The sequence below is a fragment of the Setaria viridis genome, chromosome 5 (genome assembly GCF_005286985.2).
Source record: "Setaria viridis chromosome 5, Setaria_viridis_v4.0, whole genome shotgun sequence".
In the NCBI taxonomy this organism is placed as follows: Eukaryota; Viridiplantae; Streptophyta; class Magnoliopsida; order Poales; family Poaceae; genus Setaria; species Setaria viridis.
In genome coordinates this window covers 214,041-224,525 of record NC_048267.2, presented here as the reverse complement: position 1 = coordinate 224,525, position 10,485 = coordinate 214,041, and the positions used below count along the sequence as shown (strand labels likewise).

At 42.4% G+C, this 10,485-nt stretch overlaps 1 protein-coding gene across 1 annotated transcript; it reads right to left on the bottom strand.

Annotated features, from left to right (window-relative positions):
• Positions 1–658: 658 nt before the first annotated feature.
• LOC117856401 (triose phosphate/phosphate translocator, chloroplastic) lies at positions 659–3,875 on the bottom strand. The gene is made up of 12 exons (XM_034738778.2): positions 3,549–3,875; positions 3,378–3,446; positions 3,175–3,240; positions 2,939–3,017; positions 2,589–2,709; positions 2,395–2,490; positions 2,108–2,220; positions 1,932–2,009; positions 1,724–1,840; positions 1,367–1,466; positions 1,148–1,248; positions 659–1,036 (listed from the first exon to the last, which is right to left on the bottom strand). The coding sequence occupies exons 1-12, from the start codon at positions 3,806–3,808 to the stop codon at positions 1,019–1,021; spliced, it is 1,218 nt and encodes a 405-aa protein (XP_034594669.1). The 5' UTR covers positions 3,809–3,875; the 3' UTR covers positions 659–1,018.
• Positions 3,876–10,485: the final 6,610 nt, after the last annotated feature.

Here is a 10,485-nt window from a genome sequence, read left to right as displayed (position 1 = left end):
GATTTAGTTTGCCAAGAATAATTAGCCTTTAAGTCTGGCTAAGCATTCGGATTACCTCCATACGAGTTAGTAGGAAATTTTCTAAGAATAACGGGTCTAAACCAATGAGTACAGTGGACGGTTTGGCAAAAAGTAGTGACCCACAATACCTGTTGCGCATAAAAAAGGTTGAGTTAAACACATAATCCACAATAGATACGTGTACAAGAATTGGTTATGGTAACTAATAGATAGTGCACATTATATATTGGAATACCAGTTGCATATGAAAAGGTGGTGTAGTAAGAGTGAAATGTATAGAAAAATGATATTTGAGAGACGAGTTTGACAAAAAAAAACGAAACATGGAGGACTAAATTGGTTTACTAAAAATTTGAGGGATGAGTTTGACCTGAAACAAAACTTGAGGGACTAGATTGACTAATTTAAAAGTTGGAGGACGAACTTAACTCTTGAGCCAAAATTGAGGGACGAATATGGCTATTTGGCTAAACTATTCGCGGAACTATTTCAGGTTCTTATAGATGACCAAACCATGTGTATATTTGTAGCAGGTTGACGTGCGTTCTCAAGGTAGTAAGCAGCTGAAACGAAACGTGTAGCAGGAATGCAGGATATGCGTTTGACAAGTGCAATCATAACCAGCATCCATCGGATCAGAGGCGAAACCCGTAGTCTACCCGGGACCAATTTTATTTAAGAACCCAAATATGTATCCCTGCTAGTTCCACAAACAGAATTTACACAGTTATCACATACAAAACGAAAAGCCTTTCAAGTATGAGCGTTTATTTTCTACATATTCATGCTCACGCCACGATCATCTGTTCTGATGGTAAGAAGTAGATTGCTCTTCTTACCATCTTGCAATGCGCTGTTGTTCAACACCAGGTTGGGAACAAACAATTGACCAAATGACTCAAGGTGAAAACAAAACAAGGAAGTCATGATTGTCGACGATGTTGTCTCAGGAAGTACAACTCAGCCACCCGAGACCATATTAACAGTATTCACCTCATCACGCGCTCTTCTTTTTCTGGATTTAAGAAAACAGAAAGATGACACCAGTAGTCAGCAATGATGTGTGTCTCCACTGATATTCAGGTTTCAGGAGACCTAGTGATAACTGCTATAAATAAAAACTTACCCTTTTCTCCTCTTCAATCTTAGCCTTGATGTAAGAGTACATGGCCACACCAGCTATGGCAATGGATGTGCCAATACCAGTTTGTGTCGTGATTCTGTTGCCTGCTCAGTGCAGCGTTTAGCAATTGTTAGATAGGCTTAAGCACGTCAGACAGAACGGGGCAACAGGAAGACATATATGCACTGTTCATTACATGGAAAAGAAGAACTGTTCACTTACCAAAAACAATGATTGAAAAACCAATGACAAACACACGTTTCAACACATTGCCAACAGCGTGTGTCAGAGGAGCCACTCGCTCCAAAGTATTTGTAGCAACCTGTCATGCAATGAACCCACAATCGGATTACTAATAACGTATGAAAGACAGTTAAGTTCATAAAATTGCACGTCTATTTGGTAACATAACATCATAACCAAGTAGTTGTAGACCAGCAAGTGCTGATTGTATCGCCCAGGAAATAAAATAAAGTGCAATATTATGACTTTGTGTGAAGAGCCAGCTCAAAAACCAATGACAGATCATTCACATAAGAAGTGTCTCTATGATTTGCATGATATGGAGGAACCGGTTACCTGGTTATACAGATGGTAGAACAGTCCAACTAAGAAAAGGTCCGTAACAAACTTTTGCAGACCTACTTTTGCAATAGCATCATTAAATCCGTGCTGCATCAGTTTAGGCCCTTCAAACTGAACAGTTATGGAAACATACAAACAACATCATTAAGTCTAATACATACGGATCCTTTTTACTACTTTGAGGGAATTTTATCGCACTTACCATCAGTGCAGGTGGAATGCAAACAATGAGAGAAATTATTGAGATGTAAGCATACACGTTGGTGCTATCCATGTCAGTCTGCAATGATGAAAATGATTAGTACAATAGTTAGGGCAAGAGTCCAAAACAAAGCAAATCATAGCTACCTAAGAGATTAAAACAAAAGAAGCACAAACCATAGCTTTCTTGGAGTAAATGCTCCTGTAAGTGAAGGAGATGTTAGATATCATGGCATTGATGAAGCCAGTCCAGTTGAATGAGAGCTCAGTGAGGGATGCCATTGAAACACCTGGTGATCTTAATGTGGTTAGAATGGTTGAACAAGAAAGATGTCTACTTAGAAAATAATGCACCATGAGATCAAGGTATTCTTACTATGCCATCTTGCATTTTACCTTGCAATAGATACTGTGATTAGCAACTTAAGTAGCAAAAAGTATCAGAGGATTGAATTGAAAATTACCAATGACAACAGGGGCAAGGGACAGCCACAGAGACAAGGGAACCTGCTGTCCAAGGATAAACTGAGTAGCGGCTGCGTTGAAGAAGGGCTCCAGAGCTGTATTGCGATTATGAAACATAAGAGCATGAGCATACAGAGCAGGAAAGGGTCAAGAAGAATCCACAGTGAAATATAAATGGGAAGAAAAGAAGAACCTTTAATAGTGTGGGCAAATGAGACTGCAACAGCAGCGAAGGAGACGTTGCTTGTGACATGACCAAGAGCATGGCACAGCGCCACTGGAAAGAGCAGCTTTAGGAGATTCGCATTGACAGGCTACAAAAAAGATGGTTTTGTGTTGGATTCATATATCATTGATTTCCACGAAAGATACATGGCCTCGGGATTAAGGGACTATGCACAAGCAACGGAACTAGTAATGAACACATTCATTTATTCCCATTAGGAGATTTTCACATAAAAGAAACCCTTTTATTAACAAGCTATAGTGCAGTAAGTAGTAGTAGGTCCCTAAAAGGAAAAACTATGGAGGGTGAGGTTGTACCGCACGCTTAGGGAGACCGAGACTCCAGCTGATGAGGCAGTATACGACACCCACTAAAAGATGGATCGCCGACACAAAGCTGCAAGGAGCAGTACGTACAGTTTTAATTTCCCTCCGTTTCAAATTCCTCGTTCCAAATTGTCGTTTTTCTAGGTGCATAGCTTTTGCTATACACTTAGATATATTGGAACGGATGGAGTAAGAGGAGAGTGCTGGGAAAGCGCAGTTTGACTTACTATGGGTAGGGGAAGTAGTTGTAGATCTTCTTGTTGAGGATGTTGAATATGACGTTGAGGAAGTACCTGCAGAAGAACAACGTTTTTCAAAAAAAACAAGAAGAAGAAGAAGAACTTGTGCAAGGAGCTATCTTTCTTTGAACAAGCTAGCGACAAAGCAGCTGAGCTCTGAGAAGACGCAATGCACGCAACGTGAAACGTACCACATGAAGAAGAAGAAGCCGGTGACCAGGGCAGGGTACTTGCTGAGGAAACCAGCGGGCTTGGCCTCCCTGTGGCAAGCAATCATCTTTAGAAGAATCCGAGTTGTTGCAAGCAGGAACAGTACATGATTAATTCACAGTAACAACAATCAAGGGTGGGAAGGTAGTGACCCTGCGGAGGCGGCGGCGGGCGGGCGTGGGGTCTGCTTCCTGGCGGCCTGCGACGGGAACGGGAGGAGGGCGAGCGCCGGGCGGAGCTGGCGGCCCCAGACGAGGTGGCCGGCATCGGGAACGGCGGCGCACTTAAGCGGCGGGAGGTGCGACGAGGAGGCGAGCGCAGAGGGTGGTGGTGGCGCGGCTGCACGGCGGCGGAGGCTGAGGAGGCCAGCGACACCGGCGGCGCCGCCGGAGAGGGCGCCGAGCGCCGACATTGCTAGTCCTTTGCTATGGTGGGGTGGGGAGGCTGGGAAGTGGTGGGAAGGAGTGGCTGGTGGGGAGGACGGCGGGCTCCCTTGGGATGGGATAAGAAGAGGTTGCCGGTGAGGGGAGGGGAGGGAGTTGGGTTTGGTTGGCGGAGAAGCGCGCGGGGCGGATACCGGATAGATCAACCGCACCACACGACCACACCGCAGCTGCCGGTTACCGTCCACACCCACACCTGCTAGCTGCTAACAGCTTGCCTTGGCATTTGCCTTCCCAGCTGCTGCCTTGTGATTGTGAAGACGAGACGAGACCAGACAAGGGGATATTTTTGGCCAGACAAGGGGATACCAGCTGAGCGGAGTGAGGTTGTGAGGTACGAGGGCGAGGGAAAAGCAGTGAGTGGTCAGCAGCAGCCAAGCCAAGGCTAGGCATTGGCATTGCCATTGGCATGGCCCCTCCTTTCTCTTCTCTAAAGCTGAAAGTTGCAGCACATCAGTATTCGTTCACAAAGGGATATGCCTCTTGTTTCAGATATATTATATTATATTATAGATCGATCATTTTGGCAATTCTATATTATAATTTACTAGAAAAATCAGCTCAAAGGAGGGAGGAGGGCCTGGTAATCTGGTGGTATGCCTGCCTGTACCCACCACCGGCCCACCGCCCTTGCAGCTTTTGAAGGCGGCCCAAGCCCAAGACCCTCATCAGTCAGATTAATCGAGCCTGCAGTGCAAAAGATGCATGTACTTCATAATTTGGGTGTCAACACTGGTAATCTGGAATCAACAGAGGAAAATACAGTAGATGATTCCCACCATTCTAGCTAGAGGGGTTCCAGCTCAACATCCTAAAGTTTCCTCCCTTTTACTATTTATTATTACTGCATGTTACAGTTCCAGATGTGCTAGCGTGGCTTTTTCCCATCAAGAAAATTAAAGGGGAAAAAATTTACATCTAGTAATAATTGCATGCTTCATAAGTAATATTTTTTCAGAAGCACAAAATGTAATTAAAGTTTGTTGATGTGAGGAAAGACCAGCTAGCTAGCTGAAAGTACAAAGTGAGATTCTTTTCTTTCTTCTTGGTAATGATTAGTACTGTGTGATTTGTCTCAATCATCACCTGATATCAGGATCCGATGACAACATATACAAACTCATCCACGATCAAGCAGGTAGTGGAAATTCTTTCATCATACCGAGTATAAATTAAAGTGCTTAATAATTTATTGAAGAACGATGATCAAAAAGGTTATGACTAGCTAACAATAACAATATCTAGTGCTTGATTGCTCATCCGTCCTCCATCCCAAATTATAGTTCGTTTTAGGTTTTTTATATTTATAAATTTTGTTATAAATAACAATATCTATGAATCCAAAATGAAGATGAATGGAATGATCAAATATATAGCTAGTGCTTGGTTGCTCATCCGGCGGGTGATCATCCAAAGACTGCCTGCGGAAAGAGTGAGCTGGGCACTTGATGCAATAATCAGAATGTGCAGGCAACCTTATTATACGTTCGCTTCTGCTGTAGTGTCGTTTCCTTTCTCAGTAGCAGACTAATTCAATTAATTTCATGTTCAATATAATGGAATAAGTACGTGCCGGCCGCATCAGAATAAGAAGAATATGGTATCTATATATTGTATTCTATGGTGAAGCATGCAGGCCCAGTGGTGATATATAGATGGTGCGCTAGTCGCTCATCACCTCAGCCGCCGTGCTTGACCTCTTTATTTGTTTCAATTCACACGTTACGTATCCAGTAGCTAGCTGCTCCATCAGTTTGAAATATAAGGTGTTTTAAATTTGATCAAATTTATTAATAATAGTATTAACATCTAATACATAGAATAAGTAAATTATGAAAATATTTTCATAATAGATCTAATTATGTCCATTTGACATCCTAAATATTATTGCTATTTTCTATAAATTTAGTTAAACTTAAAACCATTAAAACCGTTTGACTCAAGACAAGCTAAAATACCTTGTTATTTCGGAACAGGGGAGTATGTGCCAATATTGGGAAGTGGACAAAGGTTCGGCAGGCCAGGCCAGGACCGATATGATCTACTTGTGTTGATGGAGCTGAGGGATAATTAATGGAGTTGATCATGTCTCTCTCTCTGTGTGTGTATATGTATGTATGTATGTATAATACACCACAGCGCACATAATTAATTGGTGATGAGGGATGAAAGCAGGGCATAATTCTTTATTTGTTCCCCTTAATTAATTAGCATGTAGATGAAATGAAACACAGTGGACAAATATTATAGAGATTGCTAGCAATTTAGGCGTAGTGCCACTAAATTGATAGATGGTGATGGCCACCACCACATGCATGTGCGAGACGAACTGCACCCCGACTGGATGATCGAGTAGCATCTAGCCTGCTGCAACAATGCCTTGTTGATTGTATTCTTCAGTTCAATGGAGGGATCGGATCGGATCGAGTAGCCACAAAGAAAGCATATACACACTACTTTGCATCAATTGGCAGCCAAGTCAATCAATCGGGGTCCTAATTAATTATTATGCCCCCCACTTCTTGCTGACCAGACCAGACCACCTACTCAGCTACTAATGTTGGGCGTGATGGGTGTAAGATTGATTGGAACGGCTTACGGGCACCGGCATATTCATTATATATCTCTAGAAACAATATTCAGTAGGATAAGATACAAGTTCAGTAGGATAAGATATAAGGATTACACCGTATAGGACTCTAAGTCCTAGATGCATACCATGATATGTTCGAACCTATTACACATTTACTTCTACATCCCCCTCAATCTGAACGTGAAAAATTGAGTCACTTGAAACGTTGAGATTGCGACGAAACTCAACAAGGTGGTGTACTGGTATGGACTTTGTAAAGCCGTCAGCAACCTGATCATACCTGATCATAGGAAGAAATAATACGGACATCTAATTGCTTTTTAGCAACTCGTTCCCTCACAAAAATGGTAATCTACTTCAATATGCTTAGTTCGAGCATGAAAGACCGGATTAGTAGATAAATAGGTTGCACCAATGTTGTCACACCAAAGAATATGCACCTTGTGCTGTGATATTCCTAATTCATCTAGAAGAGATTGAACCCACATAATTTCTGTCGTTGCATTGGGTAAAGCTTTGTACTCAACATCAGTACTGGACCTGGAGACAATAGCCTGCTTCTTCGCTTGCCAAGATATAAGATTAGCACCAAGGAACACTCCAAAACCTCCTGTAGATTTGTGATCATCAGAGCAACCAGCCCAATCAACGTCCGAGAAGGCACCGATGACATTGGAGGACTGAACAAACTTCAAAACATAGCTGATAGTCCCACTAATATACCGAAGAATTTGCTTGACTGCAAAGTAATGAACTAAAGTTAGACAATGAAAATACTGGCAAACCTTATTAAATGCAAAAGCGATATCTGGCCGTGTTAAGGTAAGGTATTGTAAGCCACCAACAATGTTTCTATAGCGAGTAGCAGTCTCAAGATCCAGAGGATCACCAACATCAACCTGAAGTTTCTCGGAAACTACCATAGGAGTATGCATCGGCTTACAATCCTTTAGACCAGCCTTAAAAATCAAATCTTTAGCATACTTGGACTGTGTTAACAAGAGCTCACCAGAACTAGCCATCACCTCAATGCCCAAGAAATAATGCAAAAGGCCAAGATCTTTTAAAGCAAAATCATCCCGGAGATGGTTCAGGAGCCAATCAATAGCCAAATCATCGAAGCTAACCACAATTATGTCATCAACATAGACGAGAAAATAGACGACGTCCGTACCATGTAAAAAAAAAGAAAAGAGACGTATCAACCTTTGACACATGAAAGCCAAGTTTCTGCAACTTATTGCTCAATCAAGAATACCAGGCCCTCGGAGCCTGTTTTAGACCATAAAGAGACTGGTCAAGTTTGCACATATAAATGGCAAAGTTTTTATTTGTATAACCAAGAGGTTGCTTCATGTAAACGTCCTCCGCCAGAACACCATGTAGAAACGCGTTCTGAATGTCTAGTTGTCATATGCTCCAGTTATTACTCACAGCCATAGACAAAATAAGACGAATGATGGCAGCCTTGACAACGGGATTGAATGTGTCCTCATAATCCAAACCATACCGTTATTTGAAACCTTTGGCAACCAGGCGAGCTTTGTAGCGATCAATCGTACCATCAGCACGATGTTTGATCTTATAGACCCATTTGCAATCAACAACATTGTGAGCTAAGTCTGGAGGAACAAGGTGCCAAGTATGATTCCACATAAGAGCATCAAATTCTATATCCATTGCGGTTTTCCAATCATTAGACTGAAGAGCATCATGTAGAGAGGCCAGTTCACGTACCTCACTAAGCAACCCATACTGAATATTTCCATTAGTAGGGATTTTGGGTTTGCGAATATTATTTTGCAAGCGAGTTGTAGGTCTTTGTGGAGAGGCCCTGATGGGGCCATGAATTGGTCTCGCTAGACCAGGCGGAGGAGGGGGAAGACGCCAAGCACCAGACGAGGCAGTAGAAGCATTAGGCACAACAGAACCTATCGACGGCATATCAGATCCATGTGACCCAGGCAGCGGCAAAGAAGGCACCGTAGAAGATCCCGGTAGCATGTCAGATGCGGGCAGAGGCGAAAATGGAGGCGCAGGTGGAGGGACAGGTGGCACAAAGGTAGAGGCGGACACCGAATCTGTCGATGACGGCGCTTGCACAGGTGAATCAGCCTCGGGATTGGCGTCAGGATCAGCTTCAGTAGTCGTGCCAATGTTGTCTTCTAGCCTAGAAGAGAAAGAATCGTTCCCAGAGGCAGCCGGAACCGGAAACAATAGCACTTTATGCATCGGAGGAGAAGACTCTGGACCTGGATCATCACAAGGCAACTCACGTGGTGCAGATAGTGTATTACTCATGTCAGAAAAACTATAATTCACATCCCCATCATTAGGATGAAGCTGAGAAAACAGGAAGATACTTTCATCAAAAACAACATCACATGAAGTATAAACCCTTCCCGTCGAGATGTCTAAGCACTTATAGCCCTTGTGAAGATTACTATATCCAAGGAAAGCGCATCGCTTGGAATGAAATTGAAGTTTGTGCTTATTGTAGGGATGAAGGTTAGGCCAACAAACCGAACACACGAAGAAAGGAATAATTAGGTGTCTCACCATATAGACGTGTCAAGGGGGTGGAAAAATCAATGACGCGACTTGGGTTCGGTTAATGAGATATGTGGTGGTAAGAAAGGCTTCGTCCCAAAACTTAAGTGGCATAGATGCTTGAGCTAAAAGAGCTAAGCCAACCTCAATGATATGCCTATGTTTACGTTCAGCGGAACCATTTTGTTGATGGGCATGAGGACAAGACACGTGATGGGTAATACCAACTTTTTGAAAGGAGTTTAATCTTTGATATTCACCACCCCAATCAGTTTGTATGGTCAAAATTTTATGATTATACAAGCGTTCAACATTTTGTTGAAAATTAATAAACATTGAAACACATCTAATCGATTTTTGAGGAGGAAAATCCATATAAATTTACTGAAATCATCATTAAAACTTACATAGTATTGATAATGACCAACTGACTTGGGTGCAGGCCTAGACATCAGAGAACACTAATTGCAAAGAAAAACTAGACACACTATCAGACCTTGGGTAAGGTAACTGATGACTCTTAGCTTGTTGACAAGCATCACAAATAGACTCATTAGAGTTTTCATGGAATGACAAATTATGATACCTAAGGACACGACTAACAATGGAAGATGAATGATGTCCTAGACGATAATGCCTCCTTAACACAAAAAAAGAAGGATAAAACTCAATAAAGACATCGTTGTCAGTGGCAAATTGATGAACAGAGATCAAATTCTTTTGTATCGCAGGAACATGAAGAACTTTATTAAAGGAAAAATCACGATTGGGGCTATGAAAAATAGTTTGACCAACAAGGCTGATATTCATACCTTTACCATTGGCTGCATGGATCTGGTCTTGTCCATTATACTTCTCCCTTGCCGTTTGCTTCTCCAGATCATTGGTTATGTGATCTATAGATCTAAAATCAAAATACCAATTTGTGTCAACTCTATACGAGGGAACAGCAGAGGAGGCCAACTTCTATGATCCGGCTTTAAGTGGTTTCTGACCACCATCACGAGGAGCAATATACTTCTTGTTGAATATGTACCAACAATCATGGATTATGTGCCCATATCTCTCACAAAGCTGACAGAGAAGGCCTTCATCAGAATCAGGAGTGCTTGAGGAACCTTGACGACCACCATATGGCCCTGGAGCACCACGACCAAAGAAGATGCCACGTTTGCGACCCCAGGCACCACCACCATGTCCACGGCCATGGGACATAGCATTGGCCGATGAGTAGAAGCGTCCCTCATCTGCATGTTGTTGATTCAGCCGAGCTTCATAGGAGAGGAGTTGTGCATAGAGATTGCTCAGGGACAGGTTGTCTTTAATAGATACCGAAGAAACAAACGGATTATAATCTGGATGCAATGAGATCTTCATCATCAATTTTCTTTCTTGCTGCCGCCATCTCATCAGCAATAGCCTTTATCTTGATGTAATAGGCAGAGGCAGATAATTCTCCTTTCTTCTCCTGAGCTAACTGAGATCGGAGCTGCAAAATCTTGG